The 27,927-nt window shown below is 36.3% G+C and overlaps 2 protein-coding genes across 10 annotated transcripts; one reads left to right on the forward strand and one right to left on the reverse strand.

Moving 5' to 3' along the window:
* armc9 (armadillo repeat containing 9) lies at positions 1-24,202 on the reverse strand. 9 transcript variants are annotated; one of them, XM_087783526.1, is made up of 26 exons: positions 24,043-24,201; positions 23,672-23,833; positions 23,392-23,517; positions 22,056-22,226; positions 21,260-21,418; positions 21,097-21,189; positions 20,392-20,416; positions 19,623-19,780; positions 19,384-19,482; positions 18,658-18,693; positions 16,905-16,939; positions 16,710-16,821; positions 16,382-16,474; positions 15,638-15,728; positions 14,768-14,891; positions 14,533-14,672; positions 13,147-13,223; positions 12,779-12,853; positions 11,781-11,871; positions 11,648-11,700; positions 11,216-11,314; positions 10,230-10,345; positions 7,336-7,460; positions 7,130-7,235; positions 5,477-5,640; positions 1-696 (listed from the first exon to the last, which is right to left on the reverse strand). In XM_087783526.1, the coding sequence occupies exons 2-26, from the start codon at positions 23,744-23,746 to the stop codon at positions 674-676; spliced, it is 2,466 nt and encodes an 821-aa protein (XP_087639652.1). In that variant the 5' UTR covers positions 23,747-23,833; positions 24,043-24,201; the 3' UTR covers positions 1-673. The 9 variants fall into 9 exon arrangements, with proteins under 9 accessions (XP_087639652.1, XP_087639647.1, XP_087639648.1 ...); XM_087783521.1 differs by lacking the exon at positions 1-696 and adding an exon at positions 2,265-2,802 and having other exon boundaries at positions 16,710-16,818; positions 24,043-24,202; XM_087783522.1 differs by lacking the exon at positions 1-696 and adding an exon at positions 2,265-2,802 and having other exon boundaries at positions 16,710-16,818; positions 21,260-21,415.
* Positions 24,203-24,436: 234 nt separating this feature from the next.
* polr2h (RNA polymerase II, I and III subunit H) lies at positions 24,437-27,227 on the forward strand. The gene is made up of 6 exons (XM_087782521.1): positions 24,437-24,574; positions 25,892-25,970; positions 26,091-26,174; positions 26,393-26,486; positions 26,617-26,700; positions 26,963-27,227. Exons 2-6 carry the CDS (start codon positions 25,898-25,900, stop codon positions 27,078-27,080), a joined length of 453 nt encoding a protein of 150 aa, XP_087638647.1. The 5' UTR covers positions 24,437-24,574; positions 25,892-25,897; the 3' UTR covers positions 27,081-27,227.
* The last annotated feature ends 700 nt before the right edge of the window (positions 27,228-27,927 follow it).

Here is a 27,927-nt window from a genome sequence, read left to right on the forward strand (position 1 = left end):
TTCTTATTCGAGTGACTTTTATTTTAAGACAAGAAGTTACTTCAAAATACATTTCATACCAAACACTGGTCTATTTTATACAAATGTTTACACCTCAGATAATTCACGGCCTTCATTAAAAAACAGACAAATAAATAAATACAATTTAAATTAAGCGACAACATCAAAAATAATCCTATATTCCGCACGATCTTTGTAACAAGATGATAAATTTTACACGTTGAAGGCCATTTGAGGTGAGACGAAAACAGTCCGTCACAATTTACATCCGGGGCTTTTATTTTGAAGGGGAACCCTCGACATTCTTTCCCCCGAAACGCCACACACTTCCCATTGTGCAGCCGGGGCTTCTGGTTACACAGCGGATCGGCGGCTGCAGGATGTCGAACAAATTCAGGTGTTCCAACAATGACCTTGATGACAGAGCAGGGGGACTCGGGGCCAAACCAGGTCTTCGGGGGGGTCGGATGACCGTGGGCAGTGATAATTGTCTGACCTCGTCTCGCGTTACACTCGGAGCCGGACAAACATGCCGGGGTCACAATCCTGAGCATTGTTCCCGCCTCCCCCCCTCCTCCTGTTGCTCCACAATCTCCATCGTCCCCGACCCCGATGGAACCCTGCAGGGATGATGTTACAGGAGGAGGTCCAGGGGAGACGCAGAGGAGACGCTTCACCTCTTCTTGGACCCGCTGCCTGCAGGGGGAGGAGAGAGAGAGAAAAAAAGGTGGAACAACTTTTACTGATGGATGTGATGATGATGTTACATTTACTCTTTATATGGCCCTCGAATAATGACACCATCATGACGGGGCGATGGTGAGTATTTCAATCTGGAGATACGTATCACGATACAGAGTGCAACTATACCACATTGTAGAGATATATTGTATTTGTAGTACTGTCCGAGTACTTGACTCTTGACTGAAGTCCTAACTACCTTACTGAGAAAACCCCCCAAAAAACCCAAATGAAGTCCTAACATCAGCTTTAAAAGCTGCTGGAGTCGACTGTATCCTCTCGTCCTCAGCTTCATTGTTCCTTTAGCTGCATAGGATGTACTGACTGCTGCCATCTAGTGGACGTATTGCATCTGAATAAGGAACATACACTGTGAATATTTGCATGCTAAATGTAGATGTTTTTAATCTATATTGTGACGCGTGATAGTGAAACAAATGAGTTCACTAATAGGGAGTCAGATGGCGAGTGTTTATTGAGTTGAAAAATGAAAACAACACTAAGCAAAATGACTCATTTTCTACCGTAAAATTCACTCAAAACCATTTGTGGTATTGTCCGAGTACTTGACTCTCGACCCAAGTCCTAACAACTTTAGTTTAAAAAAAAACAAAAAAAACAAACAACAGTATCCTCTCGTCCTCAGCTTCATTGTTCCTTTGGCTGCATAGGATGTACTGAGTGCTGTCATCTAGTGGACGTATTGCATCTGAATAAGGAACAAACACTGAATATTTGCTCGTTGAATGAAGATTTTTAAATATATATTGTGATAGCGTGATAGTGAAACAATTGCACTGAGTTCACTGAGAGGGAGTCAGATGGCGAGTGTTTATTGAGTTGAAAAATGTAAAACAACACTCCAAAACTAGCCTTTTTACTAAGTAAAAATGACTCATTTTCTACAGTAAATTCACTCAAAACCATGCTTTGATTGTCAGTGAGCCAAAGTCCTACAACACCTGCTATATATAGTACTATATTGTGATACTGTAGGGAGAAGGTACAATTTGTAGTATTGTCCGATTACTTGACTCTCGACCAAAGTCGTAACTAGTTTCCTTTTTTTAAAAAAAACAAACAAACAAATGATGTCCAAACATCAGCTTTAAAAGCTGCTGGAGTCGACTGTATCCTCTTGTCCTCAGTTTTACTGTTCATTTAGCTGCATAGGACGTGATGACTGCTGCCATTTAGTGGTTTTATTCCACTACATAAAAGAAGAAATGCTGCCAATATTTGCTTTTAATTTGTAAATTAAACAACAACCTATTATTTCATTTTTTACACACTTTATAGAAATGTATAATAAAAATGAATTAGATTTGAAAGCCAAACAAAAATAATTATGGTTAGGTAAACAAATAGATAATCTATCAATACAGTATTGTGTAAAAAACATTGCGATACATCAGCGTATCGCTATGTTTATACTATAGATGTTTCGATGAAGCTTCATGAAACAGTGTCACATTTTTCAGAGGACAGTAGGGGGCGCCCTCAGCTTAAAAATGTTGTGAGGATTCAATAGAATAGCTTTTCAAAGCAATAGATTATAGAGCAAAGAGTGACATCTAGTGGACTCAGGAAACAATGACACCGTTTCATGAAGCTTCATCGACCCATCACTAGTCATTACAGCCCTGGTCATAATGTTTTGGCGTACTACCTCCAGGTTTTGTGCACTGACACAAGACAATGTATTTGATGAATGTGAGCAAACAAGTTGACACGCACGTAGGAAAGAATGTGTGACCTCATGGATACGTTGAGGATTTTCCCGTATTCTTCAGCTGTCAATCATCCTTGTTTGTCCCTGTATCCACAAACGTTCCGAGGAAAGGTTTCACCTCCGCTCTGATGTGCTTCTCAAACGCCACTTTGATTTCCACATTCCTTCTATTCCCGCCTCCCTTGAAAGCTTCTGTCATCAAGCGAAGTCATCCTTAAGTTCACCTCCTCGTGGCAGAAACTGCTCTCAGTATCTCGGTCGGAGGCGACTGCTGCCTCGTGCCCTGAAGCAAGGCTTTAACAAGACGCGACCGTTCGCTGTAACGAGACCTGACGAGTACAGTTTTCAACTGTAGCCATTAGCTCAACGTGAAGTACAAGGGGAAGTTGCGTTTTTTTTTTATGCAATTTCAAAAATTAAGTTGTTTTATTCAAATAGTTTAACGAGGTTGTATTTTTTGTTTGTTTTGTTTTACTTTTGTTTAACTTCCAAATTATTTTTATTCCAATAAATTTACGATTTCTTTAATCGTCTTATTATTGAGCTTTTTCTATTTCTATTTATTTATTTTTTCTATCTATATTTTTAAACGTGGTGTTTTTTTCTTTCGCATTTTTTTTTTTTTTTACATTTTACTGACTTTATTCTTTTAAATTATTTTAGCAAATGATTGTTATTTTTTGTATTATTTGACCGAAAAAATCTCTCTGCAAAATTTAATTTTTAATTTTCAAACTGATAAACAAACTTTTTTTTTTTTCCATTTTTAATAACTTGGATATTTTTCTCCCTGGTTTTCATTTTTTCCTACAATTTCAGATGCTTTTTGTTTTTACATCTTTATTCATTACGTTAATTTTTTCCAAATGTATTTTTCATATTTTTTACCATTTACAAAAAATAAAAAATACATATTTTTTAACAGGTTCAGATTTATTGCATTGCAATATTACTGGAAATTTGTTTTATATTAAATTCGTCTAATGTGGGGCTTTTTTCTCTCCGTATTTTAACATTTCAGGACAGTTTTTCATTTTGTCCGGGTCTGACCCATTGTTCCCCCCCTTCTGCAATCTAATCACTAACTGAAGCCACTTCCTCTTGGCTCGGCTCTGATCCAGTGGGTTCTGAACTCCAGCCAGACCAGACCAGAGCAACAGAAGAGGAAGTGACTCGTATCGTCCTCTAGATCTACAACGATCCTCGTGGTGAGGGCAGCAGGCGGATGAGCCCGAGGTCACGGCTTCTTAAATGCAATGAAGATGCTGGGAAACGATTTCTATCACACGGAGAGCAGCAGAGATTCACTTGAATCCTGCAGCGACTCCGGTGGAACATGGAGGATGCGAGTGACATCAGCGTCGCTCTGATGTCGTTCAGCTCCTATAAATACTGCTTAATCGGAGATAAGCCGCAGGAGGGAACAGTTTCTTGATGGAATCAAAGATCTGGATTTTTTCAAGACACGTGTTCAAGGAGAACCTTTAAAGTCTGTGCAGCGTCAATGGTTCGGTCAAATGTTGGATGGAGTCGATATCAAATCGAATTAAAAGACAATCTGAAGCCATTTTTGATACCAGACCAGGAACATTTTATTCCTGTATTTAACTGCTTATTCAATTGACTTTTCAACTGGTCTGTCCTGACAACATCTGAGCTAACAGACATCAATTTGCTTAAAAGCCTGAAGCTGCAGCACTGAGTTCACTGAGAGGGAGTAGGATGGGGGGTGTTTATTGTGTTAGAAAATGAGTCTGATAGTCATTTTTATTAAGTAGGAAAGCTAGTGTTGTTTTACATTTTTGACAGTGAAACAAGCTCAAAACCATGATTCGATTGTCTGTTAACAACGAGTCCTACAACACCTGCTATATATAGTAGCAATACTGTAGGAACAAGGGACAATTTGAAGTATTGTCCGAGTAGTTGACTCTTGAATGTAACTGCTTTTAGATAAAAAAAAAAAATTCAAACTATGTCCAAACATCAGCTTTAAAACCTGATGGAGTCGACTGTATCCTCTCGTCCTCAGAATCATTTTTCCTTTAGCTGCATAGGTTAGTGGTAGAGGTTTTATTCCAACACAAAAATGAAGAAATGCTGCCAATATATGCTTGAAAATTATAAATAAAAAAACTAAAAGTATTATTTAATTTTACACTTTATTGAAATAAAAACCATAAACAATTATAATGATAACAATGAAACGTGATTGAAATATTAATCATTCATTAAAAAAATGGATAAAGTCGATTCAGTACCGTGTAAGAAACAACACAATATACAAGTGTATCGATATAATCTAACACCCTGGTCGTAATGTTTCGGCTTACTACTTCTGGCCCGACTTTTGTGCACATCATACTGACACAAGACAATGTCTTCTGATGAATGTGACCTGCTAGCCAGCAAACATATATATGTATGTGAAATAGGTGATGAGGATGATGATGAAGAATAAGTACAGAAGAAGATAAAGAATAAGAAGATGAAGAGGAAGATGATGATAAAGAAGATTATAAAGAAAATGAAAAAGAAGTTAAAGAAGATAAAGAAGGAGATGAAGAAGAAGTAGAAGAAGATGAAGATAAAGAAGAAGATGAGGAAGAAGATGATTAGAAAGAGTTGAAAATATGAGGTAGAAGATGAGGGAGGAGATGAAGAAAAAGATTAAAAAAGAAGATAAATAAGCAGATGAAGAAGATCAAGAAGAAGATGAAAAAGATGAGGATGAAGAAGAAGATGAAGTAGAAGATTAAAAAAGAAGATCAATAAGAAGAAGATGAAGAAGAGGATGAAGAGGTAGAAGATGAAAAAGAAGACGATGAAGAAGAAGAACAGGATGAAGAAGAAGATGAAGAAGAAGAATAGGATTAAGAAGAAGATGAAGAAGAATATAAAGAGGAAGAAGAAAATGATGAAGAAGAAGATGAAGAAGAAGATGAAGAAGAAGATGAAGAAGGAGATAAAGAGGAAGAAGATGAAGACGACATCTACACCTACCTCCACTGAGCCTCCTGTCATCAGTGCCTGCAGACTCAGGTCGGCTGCTGAGCTGAGGCTCCGACTGAGAGAACTGAGGAGCCAGACGTCGACTCTGTCCACCGTTCTGTCCTGTGTCCGGAGTACGAGGAATCTTGGGTTTGCTGGTGAAGGCAGCGTCGAAGCTGTGAGGCAACCAGCAGAGAAGCAGAGTTATTATTGATATCGGATGAACCTTGAGACCATCTTAACATTATAATCCAAGTGGAATGCTAACATCATGAAATTTATTGCCGAACCATCTGACGTTAACCAGAAACTTGCTCTGTCTGCATCATAAAAACTAACAAAGACGATAAATGGTTCATCAGGTCACAGTTAAGATTAGCTTTCTTTTTTTTTTACATTTAGTTGACAAAATATTTCTTGATTTAAATATGAGGTCCTACAAGACATTGTGGAAAAATGACATGTTTTTAATGTTGCAGCCGTTTCGTTTTTGACTTTTTGAAAAAAAAACAAAAAACATTAAATTATTAATTATATTTTTAATTTATTAATATTTGGCTCTCTGTTTTTTTAAATGCATGAATAAATTCAGAGAAATGTTACCAAGCAAATAAAACTAAATGCATATTCATCAGAAATTCAGTGTAAGAATTCCTGATGCACAGAATGTATTGATATACATTTATTTTTTCCTTTTTTCAAAGATGTATGGTTTACACTAGTGACGTGTTGATGAAGCTTCATGAAACAGAGTCATTATTTCCACTAGACGTCACCTTTTGCTCTATAATCTATTGCTTTGAAAAGCTATTTTATTGAAACCTCACATCATTTTTAAGATGATGGCACCCCCTACTGTCCTCTGAAAAACATGACACTGTTTCATGAAGCTTCACTGTCCCATTACAAGTATACACTGAATATTTTTCAACATAACATTTCTTTGAATTCAAACGATGGAGAAAAGTGTTTGAAAATGTATGTTAATTGACTTTCATAGAAACTCCTCCTGGTTTAGATGCATAATACATGTTACGGGGTGCAGCTAGAACCCGTCAGTTGAAATTGTTGCCCACTTTAAACTACTTTTAAAATATATAATTAAAAAAATAAAAAGTCTATTATGCATGACTGGTTTGCTAAGGTAGATTTAAACACAACAATGTCATAGAATGATTTCTAAAGCATATTTGTGCTTCTTTAAAACGAAAAAACAATAAAATAAATCCTGGATATAAATGAATTTAACATAAATATTTACGGCAGGAATTGAAGATGACCAAAAATCCGCTGCTAAGACGTCGTATTTGCCTCAGAATTTATTTCAGCTCGTGTTAAACGAGTAAAATCCAATCACGATATATAGTCCGGGTGTTTAACATTCCAGGGGGATGTTTGGAGGGATAACCCGTGCAGTTTCCTGGGAGTTGTGACTCTCGCCGAGATCCAGGAATCAGGTTCCACTGGGATTTTCGGGAGCGGCCGAAGAATGAATCTCTTTGTGGCCGAAGTGCGTTTTTGAAACCGTGTCACATTCTCGCAGACCATCTCTCCGGTGCCCAGTAACAAGCTTGGCGTCAAAGACGCACTGACATGCATCTGTGTTCTGGGGAGTGTGTACGCCACTCGCTTGTTTTTTGTGCTTTTTTTAAATGTTAAAATCACCTGGCCGAGGTTCCGTTGTGCTGCAACTGGGACTTTCCTTTTCTGGCTCCGCTGTCGTAGGCACCGTCCAGCTCCGACTCCAGAGACAGTCGGCCACACTCCGAGTCTGGAACATGAGGACGGTTAAGATAAGAGCGTGACTCCCTCTGAACCCACTAGAACATGTGCTTCATTAATGAAGTTTGTTAAGTCCAGGTGGTTTTTACCGATGCTGTGACGCAGCGAGTCGGCCGTGCTGGGCCGGTTGCCGGACCGGGTCGGAGGTCGTGAGTTGCACCGAGACGGGGGCAGACTTCCTCCCTCCCTCTTCTTTTGGACCAGAGTATAGTCACTATACGAACACACACAGAGCCGGTAGAGTCGTTTCAAGGAATATCCTGGAAATACTTCAAAAGTATCGTGTTCAAAAATGATGCCTCAAGCTTAACACACTTCTCAGTGGATATTCTATATGTGTCGTAGATGTTTAAGTGGCTTCATTTATCTCTCATACATACGACAGTAATGCCTTGTTTATTAAAGATGTAATGATGTACATTGTTATTATTAACTGAATCAAAAAATGATTATTTTGGCTGTATAAGTTAATAAACTCAGATGGTATCAAATGTATGTTTTCCTAGAATGGTTTTTCAATTCACTGTGGAAGTGAAAGTCATGAAGCAGGTGAAGTTGATGTACAAAATACAGTTTTGAGTTTTACATCTCACGATAAAAACGATTTTAACATCGTAAATAGAAGATTAATTTAATGACTGCTGTTTAACTCCAGACATGGTTATGTGATGACGACAAAAATTCAACCAAACATTTGTGAAATTAAAATCATCATTTCTGAGTAAATGTATCAAGATGATTTAGACTTTTATTTTGAAACATGGACTCATTTTACCAGATAAAATCTCAACTAAAATAATTTTCTCCACCTTTCTCTGCCATATTATCCAATTTGAAACTTTTTTTATGCATCTTATTGATGTTTTTTCTTCCCCTTTTAATTGTATGTACGACGACCTTGAGTGTCTACAATGGTGTCTTCAAATAGAATGTATTATTATCAATTCCTTTTTATTTTATTGACTATTTTAATCCTGTATTTGATAAATCTAATCGTAACTTCAGTCACTGAAGCGGATGCGAAAGGACAATTTGATTAAAATCTATAAAGTTAGCAACATTTTTAATGTGAATAATTATTGTAATGTAAATCTATTCATGATAAGAGCTAACAGACTGAATTAAATGTTTACTTTACGGCGATCCAGACAGAAAACGCTGCTTAAGTTAATGTTCATGACACTAAATCTTCAAAGAAGAAGTTAATATTAAATAATACTTAAGTTTTATTATCGATTTCATTGTTCGCAATTTCATCAATAAATGTTCAAGTTGTTATCTTATTTTGCTAATAAAATCCTTCAAAAGATTCCTAGGTCCGGATGGTATTCATCAATCTCTCTTATTTATCTTAAATGTCTTTTATCTCTGAAATCTGGAAAATTCTAAACATTTTGTACTATTATAATAGGTAAATGCTTGGTGGTATCATTAAAAACAGTTCATATTGAGAGTTTAAAAAAGAAATAAAGACAAATCAATTCATTATTTTGTTCATCCTATTTTTTTAAAAGACCAATATCCTCATGTAACCTTTGACCCAAGACCGTCTCTCCGTCCTGCCGGTTAAAAACCGACTCTTGAGTGAGGATTATCTACAATAATACCTTGATTAGGTTTATTAAGTGTTTCCAATTTCCTCCTCGGTTTGACCCAGTAGCCTTTTCTTCCGTGGCTCTTAAGAACATCATTATTCTCCGGGTTGAAAGGATGAAACAAAAGAATGCAACATCATTGTCTCCGTGACCCATTTAGTCTCGCTTTGTTCTTTATCGTCGTGCCATCTTAGATTAGACAGAGAGACGTCCAGGTTTGAAGCACTTTTGTGTCTTTTGTGCCGCCGTAAAACGATCGCTCTTGAAAACGAGGCACCAGACATCGGCCAGTATCTAAATATAGTCGAGGGTTGAGTACGAGAGGATTATTTCCGTGTGTGTGTGTGTGTGTGTGTGTCCTCTAACGGCTGTGATTCCACCTTCACGCGCACATGTCATCCTTGTTTAATTCAAACTCAATCAGGCACAGGAAGGAGAACACAGTTGAATTAATGTGCTCGACTTTACACACTTTACAGCAGAGCATCTGCGTGTCAGTTTATTTCAAGAGAATCTGTCAAACCACACCAAATAGTAGGATAAAGTATTAGGTAGATTAAGAAACAAAGAAAGCATTTCTATATACTTCACAAAATGATGAGCCGTGTGTGTGTGTTTGTGTGTGTGTGTATACTTTAAATAAATATATATTATAATCTGTCTGTCAATGTCTATGTCATTCATATTTACATTTTATTTAAAGCCGTTTTAATGGAATCACAAAAGAATAACCAAGTGATGAAATACATTTTAGTATTTTTTTTATTTTTTAATATATATATATATATACAAGCGACCTTGAGTTTCTTGAAAGGTGCTTTGAAATCAAAGAAATCAAGCAATTATATATATAAAATAAACTAATGGAATCAATGCCAGAATATAAGTGGAAAAGGCGATATATATTTAAAAGAATATTTATAAATCAAATGCACGTGTATTTTATCAGGTTCTAATGCCAGACATTAATAATAGTTTATAATAATAATGAACAGTTAATATAGTAATAATATTAATTGAAATGTTTTATATAGTTAATGCATGTCATTAAAATCAATATCAAAATTAAATTAAAATATAAAAGAATATTAACATCACTTTTCTGGTTATTGCCAAATAGTTGATTTTTGTCACATAATAAAAAGTAACATTTTTCATGAAAATTATTTTTGTAAATAAAAAAAATCCTAGTTTGAAGATAAAAACCTTTAAATATGACCAAAATAAATGAATTAATATCCGGGCTCTGGCTTTAGTCGACTTATAAAAAGGCTGGTGTGTGTGTGTGTGTGTGTGTGTGTGTGTGTGTGTGTGTGTGTGTGTGGGTGTGTGTGTGTGTGCGTGTGTGTGTGTGTGTGCGTGTGTGTGTGTGTGTGTATACAACTCACAAGTCTATAGTGTTGCGATTAGAGCTTGGCGTGGCCGGCCGTTGTAAAGGTTCATCAACGCTTGCTTGAGGTTGAGGGCTGGGCTTCCTCTTCAAAGTCGACATGTTGGTCATGATCTATGAAAACACAACAACACAAAGACATGAGATAAGAGCAGGACAATTTTGAATTTGTTCATAAAGGTTTCTGGATTTGTGTCGCATAGGAATGATATTGGAATTATACAGAATTAATCTGAATTTAATCCTAGTTTAAATGGTTAAGTGGGAGGGAAAGAAAACAGTTTTTTCCAAACTCATATCACTTATTTATAGTTCAACTTATGTGTTGATCTAAGTGTGTTTTAAATAGATGTTGGACTCTATTGTATCATCAGTGTCTGTTTGTACAAAACTCTTTTTTCAATTAAATATTTACATTAGAAAATGATCTTAAGCCCCGCCCACTGAAAACACTGTTGTTCTTAGGGTTAAAATATTGTTTACCATAACCACAGCCACTCAGCTGGGATTGGTTAAACATCGAGGTTTGTCACCACACGTAATCATCCCGGAGGTCTCCACCTCCAAGGAACTTGTTGTATAAACAAAGCAGGGTGTGATTACAGCTGACTGGAGGAGGAGTGAAGCCATTATTATGTCATAATGGACACCACTCTCGTAACCTCTCGTTTGCCCAGATTTCAGACAAACTTTATAAAGTAATAAGTTGAAAACATGGTCATGATGAGAGACTTACACAAAACTACTCGTCCGTACAGTATTTGGATGTTTTTAAGCGTATTTTTGGACAAAGATGAAGACAACTGAGCTCCAGTTGCTACATTAAAATGAACAAACATTTAACGACCACTAACAGTTTAGCCACTGGTGCATTTACAAGCATTGCTAGAACTTACTCACTTTACATTATGATTTGACCTGATTTTATATGAGATTTTCAGTAAAAAAAAAATTATGTGTGACATGAGTGTGTGCGACACTTACTCCCAGATACTCCGTTGTGAGTAAACTCTCTCCAGAAAGTTCCCTCGGCTGTGGTTGTAGAACTTCCTCTTTATCAAGGTCTGTCTCCAGTAGATCTTCCTGTCAGAGACGTAACACATGACTGTCTGTCTCTTTGTTTTTCTGTCTAGTGAACTAAAATCTGGTTACGACAACATCATAACAACAAACCCCTTCCTGATAATAACTGTGAAGATTTATTTTGCTGACCCACTTTTTGCTCAATAACCTTCTTTTCTTTAGAATTCAACGTAAAGGGTGTAAAAACAAACCCTTTACATTCAATTCCCCCGACAGGTCAAGATAACATCTGTATTGGATGAGATCTGGTATCGTTTTTCCCCGACGTAACCGATTGTCTGAACCGTTTATGTGCCCGTCATGTTTAGCCGGAAAAAGTTTCAAAAGTCATACATCATTGTCCTCCTCTTCCTCTTCATCATCAGATTCAGGACCTTCTTCCTCGACTGGAAAACATAAAGGAAATGAAAATGAGCAAATTCATTTAAGGGTAAAAATAAATTCCCTCAGCAGGTGATGTACCAACCTGAGTTGAGCTGTCGAATGATTGTTTGAATTTGTCGGTGGTGATCTTCATTTTCTTCTTTGCTGTAGGAGCGTAGAATTTCTTCTACACTCTAGAAGACAAGGAGGATTATGGAGAGAGAAAAAGGATAAATTGTCAAGTTAAAATTAATATAACACTTTTTTTACACGCAGAACCCTACAACGTATACATTGTTGTGACTCACATATACATTTTTATTGTTTAATGATCTCTAGGAGGCGCTCTAGCAGGAAGAACGAGAGCGACAAAGTCAAGTGGAATAGATAAAGAGCAGAGGAAGATCCTGAACTAGAGGTGGCAGCAAAAAACGGGATGCCAACCACCATAAAACAAAAAGAAGAAAATGATAGTTTGTTTTGAAAAATTAACACATTCAGGATGGAGAACACACTGAGAAGTGCAACAATACTGCAATGAAAATGCTTTAAAGTAAGTTTAAAGACTTCCATCTATGGTTATATGTTGGAGAAGACAGCGTAAAGAACTGAAACTTTACAAAAAACTAAAAAGATTTTTGGAGGAAATAAAAGCGAATTGTGCAAACAACGATTTTTTATCTACCCGTATTACTGCTGTGTTACAAGCAATTTTCCGAACAATAATTTATTTAATTATTTTTTTAAATTCTATTTGCATTATTTTATCATGTCACAACATGGACAATTGTGGCCTTCATATGTATTAATAATAAAATAATAATTTCCTTTTAAATACAGTTACGTATATATAGTAACAATGACAGTAGTTCTTTAAATCCATCATAATGTACATATCGCTGAGATGATACACTCAAATAAAGCTTCATGCATTACAGTGACAATTTAAATGACATATGATAGATAACACGAGATAATATAGTTGATAGTATAAAAACAAGTTCCTTTATTAGCAGTAAACAAGTTCATTGCAGCCAAATGGAAACTCAATATATTTCAATATATATGTATCTTATTGAGATAATGCGATCGATGTCTCACCATTTCTTTGGCCTCTTGTCGCACTGAGGGAAGACACAGGATGCTGTACAGAGCTCCGTTCACATATGGTCGAACCTAAGATGGTCAGTGAAACAGACAAATGTTACCTTTTTTAATAGTACGAGTTGAGAAGAGATGAGAAGCATGACATATTTCCAACACTTTACTACAACCTAACATCATATTCATACAACCAACCCCTGCTATTAAAAAACTGCAGGTCAAGTAGCGATTTTAATTTTTCAGGTAAAAATGTTTTTGTTGTTGAAGTGAAAATGCTTGAAGTGTAAATCAATTAAAAACAAAAGCGTCCGAGTATCTACTTTTAATTTTGTCGTGAACATTGTGACATATGAGTGAAGGTTCACCTCGTGATACTCATGCTCCAGGAGGTTAGTCAGAACCTTCAGCACATGCTTGGCGTTGGTGGCACACTTCCTCTTCCCTGAAAAACACAACATGAGACAGAGACACTCATTGAAAAAAAAAAAAGAAGACGTTTTTGCAAATTTACTTTTTACTTCCTCTTACTACTCATTTGATTCAGGTTCCATAAAGACAGGTTGGGAGGGTGAGGGGGGCATTTTGATCAATTGATAATTCATACTGCTTTCCTTCACCATCAATTGAAATGGGATTATTATATTTTGTTCTAATACTAAATCGTACCATTTCAATTTGTATTATAGTTTTAGTTATTCTACTACTTTAGTCGTTTTTTAAATAACTTTGCATTTTTCTATACTTTTATAAATTATATAAAAAAATGTATCCTGCATTAATTAAATCCTGTTTTGGAACCATATTTTTTTTGCTTTCTAGCACATTCTTTGTGTTATAGCACATGATGCTGTTGTGTCCTAACCTATAAAGCCTTACATGGTCTCGCACCAACATACATTAAAGATTTAATCCAAACTTACCAACCCTCTAGGACCTTACGATCCTTAAACTCTGATCTATTAGTTATACCACAAATCTCTAAATGTAGATTTGGAGCCAGGGCCTTCAGTTTTCAAGCCCCTCTGCTGTGGAACCAACTACCGGCTTCAGTCCGGAGGGCAGACACCCTCTCCATGTTTAAAAACAATCTTAAAACCTTACTTTTCGATAAAGCCTATAACTAACTTATCTGTTTATCTTAGCTGCTATAGGCTGAGAATGCTGGAGGAGTTTTAGACACAGAGCTCTGTATATCCTTCTTTTCTGCATTACATTCATCACCTGTGCAGTTTAAACCCACACCTTTTTATTTCTCTCCCGGAGCCCCTCCACCTCCAGAGCTGCTGCTGATCCAGGATCTTCACCACGTCATCAGATCCCGAGTTCCCCCCCAGCACCTCCATGGACTCTCTTACACTCTCCTCTTTTTTTTCTCACTATAATTTCCCTCACTCCTCTCCTTATTCATCTGTCTACCCCCACATCCTTTCTCCCAGCCGGTCAAAGCGGCAGGCCGTCAACAATGAGTCTGGTTCCGCTCGAGGTTTCTGCCTTCTAAAAGGAAGTTTTTCCTCGCCATAGCTCACTGTACAGCTCACTGTACAGTGTTTCGCTTCTTGCTTTTTGTTGAATTGCTGGGATCTATTTTTCCTTAATCAACTATAGTCTTACTTCAACTGTATAGTGTCTTGAGGTAACTTTGTTATGATAAGACACTTTAAATAAAATTGAATTGAATTGAATTGTAGATTAAACTTAATAATTTCTTTGACTAGCCTTCTTTCAACTCTACCTGTGCTAACTATCGTCACCTTTAGTTCGCAGGCACAGGTTCATCAGCAGAGCTGCCGAGTACTCCAGGGTGCAGGCACCTAAATATTCAGAGTCCAGCAGCTCATCAACCAACCAGCTAATCAGATCTTCTGCGATCATCGCGGTCTGCTGGCTCCTCCTGACGAGACACGTGAACAACAACAACAACAACATCTTTTAAGTCTTCAATGGTTCGAGCGAACACATTTCCATTTCCTGACAACGTTTAATCACCTGAGGCTGAGTTTCTGCAGAGCCACCAGGACGTGTTCACGAGTCAGGGAGTCTCTATCCTCCTGCCTCAGGGTCTCCATCAACAGCTTCAGCAGAACGGGAATCCGAGAGAGGTAAACACGACCTGGACGGATCAAGACAATCATGATTAAGGAATTAAACTAAAAAAAACTGATCTGAGTAAATTATATTACAATCCTCATCAGGGGTTTCAACGACCCATTATTTTCCACCTTCTCCTATAGTAAGTAAGTAAGTAATTTTTATTTGTATAGCGCTTTTCCAGACCAGGGTCACAAAGCGCTTAAACAATCAAAACAATACTCAATAAATACTTTAAAGGTCAAGATAAAACTGATAACACAACAGGAGTTCCAGAAAATCAAAGAAAAGCCTGAACAAATAAAACCGTCTTAAGATGTTTCTTGATAATGTTCTTATAGAACCCATTACTGCATCTATGAACTTTATTTGCTTGTTTTATTGCACTTTTGTCTTCATCTACACTTTTAAAGACAGCGTTTTAACAAATAATATTCTTCACATTTAAAGTTCAACTGCATTGATTTAAGTGTGTCTTAAATAGACTGTATTTTAATCTCACCTTAATAAACCGGATTAAAACTGTTCATTCATCAGTTATATTTTGGTAAAAGCGATCACCAGAAAATGAAGATTCTGACACATTTCCCGGATTCTTTAACTTTAGATCTGTTCAGTGGAGGCAGTCAAATGTTGTATAATCGATATATAATTATAATGGTACATTAACCGTTCCTTTATTACACAATGTGCCATTAGCGTGGCCAGTGATCACCACACGATAAACGATTAATGCACTTTTGAATTTACCGTAAACGCAGCACTTACCCTCAGCCAGGGAAGCGAACGCATTGATCAGACGAGCCGTGTACTGTCGGACGATCTCGTTCTTTGACCTCAGCAAATGGAGAACCGTCACCTAAGGAGGCGAAAGTTGGGGAAAGTGAAGTTAACAGAGTTATTTGAGACACCTTGTTGGAATATCATAACATGTTTAACTAGAAAAACACTATTTATACGGACGTATCGACTTAATAGTCCTTCCTGAGAATTATTGAATTGCAATATTATGTGTCGATTCAATGAAGTGAAAATTTACTTGTGAAGTTTAATCATTTAAAAATGTCTCGTCCCTCTTTAGTCAACATACATTTTATTGCACAGTGTTTATTTAAAAGAAACAAACAGATTGTCAACACCACATTTCTTCTGTGTTGGGGTGGAGCCCTTGTGATCTCGTCAAGGTGTGGGAAACACATCCGTGGGAATATGTGTAAGATAAGGATGGCTATTTTGACAACAGCTGCTCCGTGCTACGGAAGAGGGTTTCTTCTTTTAAAAATGGAACACGATGAACTGTGATATAGGTTCACAGCACAAGACGAGGAACTCTGACACACTCATCAGGGAATCCGATTTCCCAGATGTCCAGAATATAAACTGGTTCCTCGAGATGAATTGTTGTCATAGACTGAAACATATTTTATTACTCTGTGGCACCAATGAGATTATTATATAACAAAAGAAAAACTACAAAGTCAAACATGAATATATAATCTTCTGAGGTTGTACCTGCGTGTTACTGTGTTGTTCCAGCAGGTCGTTGCTGATGTAGGCCTGGAGAATTGTGTCCCTCTGCTCACCAGGAAGTGACCGAGTCAGTCGCTTTTAATGAAATAATAAAAAAGACTGAGATTAGATATATTGAAATAGAAAGTTAACTGCACAACACACTTAATATGGCTACACAAACTCACAATAACGTCTTGAAAAAAATGTTTATTTAGCAGACAAAAACTCTATGGTATTAATTTATGGTATTTTCTGTCTTATTATGATTGATTGTCTAATATATCAATTAAAGTAGGTTTTTCTTAAATATGAACATCTAAGTACAAACCCAGCGTAGCGCCTGAAGCAGCATGGCTTGGAGTCGGTCTGAACCTTCAACCAGATCTTTTCTTAGCTTCTCGTAATCCAGTGAAGGCAGCATCGGTATATCTTTGGACCTTCTTAGAAGGAAATGAAAAACATTAAAAACATTAAAAACATGTTTAGGCTTCACAATATATCTCAAAGGGAAGTCAAATCTTACTGCGGTGCGATGGAGGCTCGGAGCATCGATGAGGCCTGTGGTGATGACAGACATTTATATAAATATATATATATATATCAATAGAACACTAACATTTGAGACGTTGTTGTTTTGTATTTCACGTGGAAATAAAATCTCCAGTGTCATGCTCCCACCTTCTGATTCTGGCCACATACACTGTGTTATCATTGCATGGCATGCATAATTAAAACAGCTCCATGCTGAACTATTTTGGTCCCAACCCACATGCAGTTGTTAATAAATAGGTGAAAGCGACAAAAAAAAAACATCTGTGTAACATTACATACACTAAACATTTAAATAAAATTCAATATAATGCAATTCCATTATATACAGAAAATAATAATTACTTTTTCATACTGTGATAGTCAGGTAATATTTGACTTATATAATCAAAACTAAATTATTCTTTCAATTTTCCTCATAAATACTGTGCTAAAAATAAAAAGTGATTCCGCTTGATTTCCTAGTGACATCGCAGTAATGCCCTTATTATAGTCAACCAACCGTGAACATTGTTCAAACAAGACATCGGTCTGGTGCGAGTGTTTATTTAATGGGTGCGAACAGTCACTGATGCTTTTAAGAAGACATCTGTTTGTCTAGTTCTTAAGTCACATTATGGATAATTACAACCAACTCTATCTATAAATACAGTACATTATAATACAAAAGTGAGACACAACACTTAAGAATACTGAGAGTTAAAGGTTTTTTTTGTCCTTATCTTAAAGTTTCATATTTCAAGTCTCTGCTTACACAAAGTGGAAGGTTTGACCTGAAACTCCCAACAATGGACGGTTTACATAATCGATACTTTACGCTCTCTTTACAACTTTTACGTGGATTCTGGTTCTAACACGTGAAGACCATATTATTCTCTTGGTGTTGTTGTTGTTGTTGTAGTTTATGCTAGATTTTCAAGATTTAATAAGTAGGTACATGCTGGCCAAATAGACAAAACTTTAATTTGACAACTGAACATCATGTATAGCACTTGAAAAATGAGAAAAAAGATCATTCACGAGTCAAAAACTCTTGCTTTTGTCAGAGATTAAAGTTTTCTTTTTAGCTTAATGCTGAATAACAAATGAGTAATTATGGACAGTTGTTGTCAGAAGTCTATAAAGAGGTGGAACTGAGTAGGTTTAATTATCAAAACTAAGAGCTGCTCATTCATTTCTTTTTACAACCATTTGCTTGCAATAGTTGTTTCTTTATTTCTAAATGAAATGAAGTCTTTGTATCACATAAACAATTTACGCTTTCATACCGTTTTTGAACGTTTCACAGAAAAAAAACCCGCCAATGACTAAATCTTTTCAACTTTCTGTACCATTGTACCAGTTGTGTGAGAACTTTTTGGGGCATTTTTCAATGTTGTTCTACAGTAATTGTTTGAATCCGATACCTTTGCCTACAGTGAAAGAAAAGGTGTTCTGGTGTGAAATAACAAAGGGTTATTTCCGTGAGAAGAGAAATAAAAGAGTTACGTAGAGAAATGACAAGGGTTACTCAGAGTTTATAAAGAGGTCAGATTTCAGATGAACTGACATACTCAGTAGGAAATGCATGAAACTAAAGGGATTATAATTTGAGAACAACGTACAATGGAGAAAAGAAAGGCGAGGCAGACTTGAGTGTGAAGTGAAGGGGAGAAGAGGCAAAGCAAGAAAGAGAGTTGGGGGGGGGGGTTAGAAAGTGTACAAGAAAGTGGAGATTTCAAACTTACATAGCCATCATCATAGGGACTCAAAGAGTAATATCCCTTTGGGGGACAAAAGCACACACACACAAAAAGGAATGAATAAAAAATTAAATAACAGAAAATATTATTCAATTAAAACAAGAAGAGAACAAGGGGAATTAGGAAATAGCAAGAGAACAGCAACACGATGGGAATAAAAGCAGCGTTTACTTGTTGATGAATTATCTTCACAGGTAAATAATTAGCAAGAAATCTAAACAGTTACTGATATTTCCTCATTTTGTTTAAAACAATACAGTTGTCGATGTTGGAGAGTGAATAGAACTTCATGATTCCACAGTATTGTTCGATTATATTTTATTTTGATCTGGATTGAAAGAATAAGGCATCAAATACTTGGATTTCACTTCTTTAAGGCTAATTATAACTAATTATTATTACAGTTTATTACACACTTTCCAAATAACATTATATATATATATATATTATGGATCATAAAATCAAAGACAATCCTTTAATACACTAATAATCATATATATCATATTTATTCTTCAACAATTCATTCTTAACCCATTATAAAACATAAAAAGATGTTTTTTGTAACAGGCCCACGGTCTACTCCTTCTGTGTCTGCAGGCTACCTAGTTGGTGACCCCTGATCTATATCGACATTTTGACATTTTCATATTCCTGTTGTATGGGTTAGACATGGAGGAAAAATGCGATAACAATGGCAGCGGCTTGGCTCACTGTGCCGGGTCTGGTGAAGTCAGTGCTCTGGACGACGCTCTGCCTCATTTGGTTGCTGACCAGGCGAACACACACACTCTGGACGTATTCAGAGGAGAACTGCAAAATATAATGTTTTTTTTTATTGATTGGGAAAAAGTAGATATGTTTGAATATATAAAATTCATATTTTGCAGAGTTTACACGATCACTAATGAACTCCTCATTATACGTGTGCATGTTCATTTCGCTTCACTCACCATCTTTCCGCTGACGGACGCCTCCAGCGAGTCGACCAGTTCAGCAGCGATGCCTATCAGGTTGTGATAATCGCCTTTAATCTTGTTGAACTTGCGGACGTAGCTCGCGAGGCGTTGGTCCGACTCAGCCAGCTGGAGTTGCATCTGCTGCATCATCTCTGAGTCAGAAAATCAAAGTTAAACACTTTCAAACGTAATGTTCAAGTTCAAGGTAACAATGTTAATTATGACCTTCCTTTGCAAAAGCAGGCAATTGTATTTAATTTAAGATGCACAGTACAAACAGTTTTCGGTTGCACTAGTCATCAATCGACTAGTACACATTTTATTACAGTGTGTATACTATGGTATAAAGTATTTATACGCATTGAAGAAAGTTAAGACAATTAATTATCCACATGATTAACTTGACTTAAGCTGAGAAAATGTTGACATTTTCAATAAATAATGAAGATAGAAAATCTAACTTTAAACACCAGAACCTGCTTTGGAACCAACAAATTGTATAATTTTCTGAATACAAATATAAATATATAATGTACAACCAACTAAATACTTTAATTTCAAAGATTCTAAACGTTAAAACGAGGTATTAAATATATTAACATAAAAAATTAAGGTTTTAAGTTTTTTCAGAAACATAGCCACAACTAAATATAATAGCGGAGAATCTAAAATATTTTTCTCGTCTTTCTGTCGATAAATATTCTCCATTTCCAAGAGAAAAATGAAATGAATGTCAGTTCTTATAAGTTAAAATAAAATGTACCTTTTGTGTTTCTGCCACCTTCTCTCTGCATGACATGTTAAGGAAAGCACAACAGGGTAGACAGTGATGAAACCAAATTCAAATATTGGCATAGATTATTCATCAGCAATGGTACCTAAAACAATGGATCCCTTCGTCATTTACAAAGATCATTGCAAACACAACATCCGACACATCCTGCTTGAAATGTAACCCACGTCAAAGTTGCTGTTTGGTTTAGATTTATTTTAAATCTATAGCCAGACTGCAATGGAGTACGACGAAATGGAAAGTTTGTTTTAAAGGGAGGCGTTGATTGAGGGAGAAGAAGTTTCCGAGGCCACGACTGGCCTTTCCCCTGCTTGAGTAACAGCGGAGGAACAGCTGGCTTACTCCAAAACCCCTGTTGGTTTAAGCCAATCAAACAGTTCACTAGAGGTAACGTCTCCTTGGGAGCTCAACATGGGAACAGATCTGGCTTGAATAAAGGGATCAACAAATAAAGTTAACGGGAAAAATTAGATTTTTGTGGATAATTTTTTAGTCACTCGGATACGTTGTTTTTATCACTAAGACAATGGAAGTTCTCTGCAAAAGTGTAATCAGTTACTATATATTCCTCTTTTGTCCCATCTCTACCATAAAGAGTTCCATGACTACATGTACAAATACTTTTACATACCAATTACAGTCAATATACACGCGTGTTTGATCGTGAAAGGATACATATAACTCCAGCAGCTTTGGAGTGCAGTATGGCTTCAGTGTTGCCATAAGGAACTGCTCAAGTCTGTCCTTCAACTTCGGTGCCCAGGACTCCTTCAGAAAGAAAAAGATGGAGATTATAAAATAAATAAATGTAAGGGAAATCTTGCAACATGTCAAATACCTGGAAGAGATGTTTGAAGGAAGGGTGGGCGCTGGGGTTGGGAACAAAAGGCAAAGCGTAGTAAGGCAAAAACTCAGTGGTCTGGCTCAGGGCGGCCCCCCTCGTCTCCAGGTACTTTTTGAAGTGTGAAATACGCTCCTCAAATTCAACCAAATCCTGCTGAGAGATTCAAAAATACACCCTTTTGAAATTGAACTTGTTGAAGAATCACATATTCATCTCATTGATATGTAAGAATGTATCCAGAGAAAACACTTGAAATAAACAATTCAATTAATAGGAAATTAAAAATAAATGGAAATAATTAAACAACGATTCAGTTCAAAAATGAATGTACGTGCTTATTGCAACTAGTGTGGTTAGAGGTCAACGACTGAACAGACAGATGTTAAGACTCAAGCGCCCCCTAGTGGATAATAAGACACGTGTCAATAATGTTATTCTGAATTTAGAGCTTCCTTTAAAAACAAATGTTACTACTTCAATGAGGTGGGGAAACACGTTTAAGTGATCATGTGTAGTTTAATAGGAACAGGGAAATATTACAATTTTTTAAAAGTAGAAGCACCAAGTTGTCTGTGAATGTTTACGTTAATACATATTGGCTTGTTGCTCTATCTCAGGATTTGATACATTTTTTTTCTTTTTTCCTTTTATAGTAAGGATTTTTTACATGGATGGAGTGAGAGGGTAATTCAATATATTTAAAAAACAAGCACTATTAAAGTCAGTTAGTGAAGCAGGAAAAATAAAGTAGAAATACAGGTATCGTTTAAAAATAAATAAATAAACTTACATGTCTACCTGGATGTCTTCTCAGAGGATAAAGGGTAAAATAGATGTTAAGGTAAAACTCAAGGCTTTGGGCCTCAGTGTCCGTGTGGTTCAGTTCAGATGGAATGTTTTCTGTCCAAATCTCAAAAAACACCTTTTGGTCTCCATCATCAAACGAGGAAATTAGATCTTTCTGTGGGAAAAGAAAAGTAGTTAGTTGATATATTTACCACAAGCATTGTTGTAGCTAAGAAAAGGGATCATGAAAAAATGAAATATATGAGGAACAAATCTTTAAAATACAACTAATGTGAAAACCTAACTTCCCTGACTCACTCTCATGTTTCAAATGTTGAAGTCTTCCTCTCAAAGATGCAGTAAGTCTCTCATCATGACCATGTTTTCAACTTATTATTTTATAAAGTTCTCCCCCGTCTGAAATCTGGGTGAACAGGAGGTTATGAGAGCGGAGTCCATTATGACGTAATAATGGCTTCACTCCTCCTCCAGCCAGCTGTAATCACGACTCGCTTTGTTTATACATAGAATCCCTTGAAGGGGGAGACATCTGGAATTGACACTGGGCAAGAGTTATGTGGATTTTCTAGATAGATAGATAGAACTTTATTGATCCCTCAAGAGGTCTCCTTCTGGAAATTGTTTTTCCAATTAGAATACAGCAATACAGACGATTATTCATAAAAAATAAAAAATAAGAACAAGTACAAAGAAAAAGAAAGAACAAGATGACATAATCTAAGTCTAAAGATAAAGTGAAGAACATAGATCAAAGATAAATAACAAAAACAAATGATACAAAGATTAACATAGAACAGAATTTCAAGATACTTTCACTCCACTCCTGCCCCCAAATTCAGAATTAAACAATCTAATAGCCCGAGGAATGAATGAGTCCCTGAGTCTATTAGTGTTGCATCATGGGAGGAGCATTCGTGCTGCATCTGCTTCTGTCTTCACCGATGACAGTGTTCAGAGGATGACTGTCATCATCCATGATGGACAGTAGTTTGTTCAGTGATCTCCTCTCAGCAACTGTCACCAGTTAGTCCAGCTTCAACCACAGAGCCAGCCTTTCCGATCAATCTGTCCAACCTGTTGACACTCCTCCTGGACACATTTCCACCCCAACACACCACAGCATAGAACAGAACACTGGCCACCACAGACTGGTAGAACATGCAGAGGAGCTTCTTGCAGATGTTAAATGATCGAAGCCTTCTAATGATAATATTTCAATTTAAAAATAGACACATACTGATGAGTACAATATAGGTCAAAGATTAATTTAAGACACAACACATCAGTTGCCCATTACTAATAATTGTGGAACAATTTACCAGAATAATTTGGGTCTTTGAGTCACGAAGATTGGATCCTTGAGGCTTCGAGACCAGCTTGCCTTTGCTCTTACACTCCCTTTCCAAGCTTTGAACAGTCTCCTCGAATTCTTCGAATTTCAGGTACTGCAAAATGGGCAGAAGACATTATTATAGTCAGCATGCTGATGGAGTGTGCTTAATAAATAATGTTTAAGATAAAACAAACGTTCTGAGAGTCAGTCAAATTAAACCAAGTACAGTATAAAACATAAATAATATCTATAAATGGTGCCTGTACCTCCTTTATCATCCCGAGAAGATTGGCTTCAGTTGCCAATATGTCCCCCATGTTGGTGTCCTCTTTGGAACTCATGTGAACATCCAGATGTTAACACAGATGTTATCATAGATGGACTTTCTTCAGGGTTTTCATGTTTTCAACGTAAATCCATTCTTGATGCTGCAAAAACAAATGCAAGCGCTAGTGCGTAGTAACACAATCGAAACACTACAAAAATAGTTTATATTCAAAACTACTTATTAAAGATCCATTTAACTGTTTTAATCATTGTCATATCTTCATGAAAATAACACTAAAGAATGGAATAGAGCTAGCATCAGTCAGCTAACATGCTATTCTGTTAGCCTAACATATGCGACAATACTAACCTTCGGATCAAGTTGATGTTGTTTTCCAATTTAAGTATTCGCTGTTTCAATAATAGATGATAAATGAAAACGATAATAAATCACTCGCCTGTCTTCATACGAGTCATTTAGCTTCAAGCTAGCAACCAAACAGACATGACGCTTTGGGACGCCTAGCAACCAAGCGTGAGCGTGAGCCGGAAATGGAAGCAGACGTCGCAAATACACAGAATGACGTTGATTGTTAAAATTGTAAAAGCGAACAACATTTATATTTTAGAATTATTAAATGATGCAAACAAACATATTTTAAGCAAAAATGTGTCCTTAATTTATATTTTTAAAATTTACTGAAATTAATTTCAAAAGTAAACCGGAAGTGCTTCAAGAGGTTGAGCACATTGTTCCACCGCGCGTCTCTGTTTCAGGTTGAAATCAATGAAGTTTCACAGAAACATCTCTAATATCACTCAGAAAGTACTGGAGTGATAGTGGAACATTTGTTGAAAGATCATTCCTTCAAACAGGATCACAACTCTGCGTTTAATTCGAGGTAAGTCCCGGGAAATGCATGCAAAAGAGCTAAAGCTAACGGCTAATGCGAGCCAGGATAACTTGACGTGCATTCAGTTGTTTATTTTACAATAAGTCGATTTCTATATATATAAAAAAGACTTATAAACCAGGCTTTAAAGAAGTTATTCTTTTGGTTGTCTGTGTTTTGTGTATTGTTATCTATTTTATATTGATTTACCATTTTAGGTATAAAGGATGTGTTCGATCTATTCTCTCATTGGTTGTAAAACTAGTGAAAGCCATAACATATATTACATCTTTATTATAGATATATTTTATCTTAATAAAGATTAATTTATAATTATAAAACTGGTGTCATAATAGATAGATATTGTAAATACGATTCTAGTGTTGAATATTAAGGAAGTTATGTATTATTAAATTTAAAATGCACTAATCTCTGGTCCTTTATAAAAGGGTTTAAATAGGTGTGACCTTTTTTCTAAATACGACTTTCAAAATGTCTTAACTTAATAATTAAGTTATAAAGCTAACTAAAACAAAGAATCAGAAGAAATACAACATTTCATTATGTAATTATGTTTTTATCATTTGAAATCCATTATTTAACGTTAAATTGTAATTTTCACATTTAAAATATGCATAGAATAAACATTTGTAGTCCAGATTGAACAAACACGCCACAAGTTGTTTATATGTACAGTAATAGAAACGGAAATCACTGTTATGTCTTCTTTGTAATTAATTAAATTCGTGAAATTAGCATTGGAAAATGTCAGTAAAGATGCCTGATGACTTGATCAGGCCAAAAAAAAACGACCTGCGACTCGAGCAATTAAAAATATATTTGCAGACTCACGGTTAAACCTAAAACGTTTATTACTATGGGGATTCCAGACAACACATTACTTGCCTTAGACGTTTTGTCAAGTGAAAACTTTGTTGTGCACATACTTGATCTATCAGAAATCTTGATAAACTAGAATATGTGTTCTACAACATCGGTATTGTGAACCCAATTGAGCGATCAAGCATGAAATGCACTGTTTGACCACTGCCGATATCCAGGAAGCGGCAAATGCACACTTGTGTACATATATTGCTGCAAGCCTTTTTATTTTACCATACATGTGCTTATCAACATTATCTGAGCAAATAAATGATCAGAGAATTGATGGTTAACGTGCAGCCAGATATATAAAATGTTCTCTATTTTACCTTGTCTTGAATTATATGATTTTTTGACGGTCAAACGGTAGTATAATAAAGTAGACTTGTTTTTCTATAATCGTAATTGATCCGTCTTCTGATCGATCGCTCCCTTCTTCTGCAGTAGACAATGGCTGGGATTCTGTTTGAGGATATCTTTGATGTGAAGGACATTGATCCAGATGGAAAGAAGTTTGACAGAGGTTTGTGACGTTTCCTTACAAATTCAATCACCTTTGACGCTGTCTTTTTGTACGAGTTGCTTGTATGAAATTGTATTTAACAGACTTGTAAAAAACGTTTATTTACATTTTGTTCCATAGTGTCTCGTCTACATTGTGAAAGTGAGTCTTTCAAGATGGATCTCATTCTGGATGTAAATATTCAAATATATCCTGTGGATTTAGGTAAGAAATTGGCTTCACATTTAACATTTTTCCTAAATTTTAAAATTGTTAATTTGTCATAATGATTAAAATATTAAGTAAAATAGTAAGGGATTGTACTTTAAAAATAAAAATAAAATTACTTTTCCGTCCTCTAAGTGTTTTGTGTCACTTTTATTCATTCTTAAATGACTATAAAGTTGCTTTTTCTAAGACTTTTTGCTGATTCATCTCACCAGGTGACAAGTTCAGACTGGTCATCGCCAGCACGTTATATGAAGATGGAACCCCAGATGACGGGGAGTACAATCCTCAGGATGACCGACCATCACGGTGCGTGTTTTTCTTTCCCAATACAGTCCAATGTGACTCGTACACTGTGTTTGAATAGTTTTGTTTACATCATTTGCAATCGTTTGTTGTATTTAGGTGATATTTTTAAGCATTTTCTCTGCTTCTTCAGGGCGGACCAGTTCGACTACGTGATGTATGGAAAGGTGTACAAGATTGATGGCGATGAAACATCAACAGAAGCAGCAACACGACTGTAAGTAAATAAAAAAGATGGGTTATTCTTACTAATAAACGTTCATGAGTTTTCAATTTTTCAATAAACGTTGGCTAATTTATCACAATTTTTTCAAATGTTGCATCTGATAAAATCTTCTATTGAGTTCATAAAACACTTAAATGGTTCACATGTGATTGTTGATTGATGTATCCTGAGCTTCTGTTACACCAGACCTACTCTTTAAAAAGCTACATTGAAACTTGATAGTATAATAACTCTATACCATCATCTTCTACAGATCGGCCTATGTGTCGTACGGCGGCCTCCTCATGAGACTGCAGGGAGACGCTAACAATCTACACGGCTTCGAGGTGGATGCCAGGGTTTACCTCCTCATGAAGAAACTGGCGTTCTAGAAACCTCAGCTCTCCTCACAGTCACAACCGCTGAACACAGTCATGTATTGAACAAGATTTTCAGGACTATTTTTTTAACGTTCAATCTCCCACATCTTTCCTTAAAGGAACTGGACTACAACTATGTGACGAAAATATTTCTTCTCTTCCATCTTCTAGCAAATTGTAAATAAATGTTTTATATACAAACTCCTTCTTAATGTTATAATGTCATAATTGTTTTTTTGATTTACACTCACCTCTAAAATGATTGTTAGAGTTGATATTACAGAGGGTGACATTGAGATTTCAGTGTGACTAACTGTTTTTGCCGCTACAGAGCGCCCCCTAGTGTATATTCATGGTTAAGGACTGCTCATCCTGGAGGGCTCAAAGTCTGACACTGGTCACTACAACTGTCTGTCTGTGATGAGCTCCAAATGTGCTGAATACAAAACAACAGTTGCCCAGTACAATGTCACCATTGAAGAAAAGACAGAAGAGACTCGACCTCAGCAATACGATTACTCTGTCCTGTCTCAGCAAATTGGGTCAGGGCTGGGGGTTTGTTCTTTCTGTGGACTTTTTATATGGAACTTATGCGAAAGGCAACATTGGCTTTGCATGCGAGATCAGACATAGAGCCAGTGTAAACCAGGATTCTCGCATGAGCAACAACCGCAACGAGCAAATAGATGCCGACCAAGAAGATGAAGATTACGAAGAAGATGAAGATTATGTTTCCACTCTAGTGTAAAGATCCTGCGCAGACATCAACCATACATTGTCAGTCAAAGGCACGGGTGAACCTGGTGGTGCGTGGGGTGACATTTTGATTATTAACCAGTATTCAGTGTTTTGGTTTATG

The sequence above is a fragment of the Callionymus lyra genome, chromosome 2, assembly GCF_982586985.1.
Source record: "Callionymus lyra chromosome 2, fCalLyr1.hap1.1, whole genome shotgun sequence".
NCBI lineage: Eukaryota > Metazoa > Chordata > Actinopteri > Syngnathiformes > Callionymidae > Callionymus > Callionymus lyra.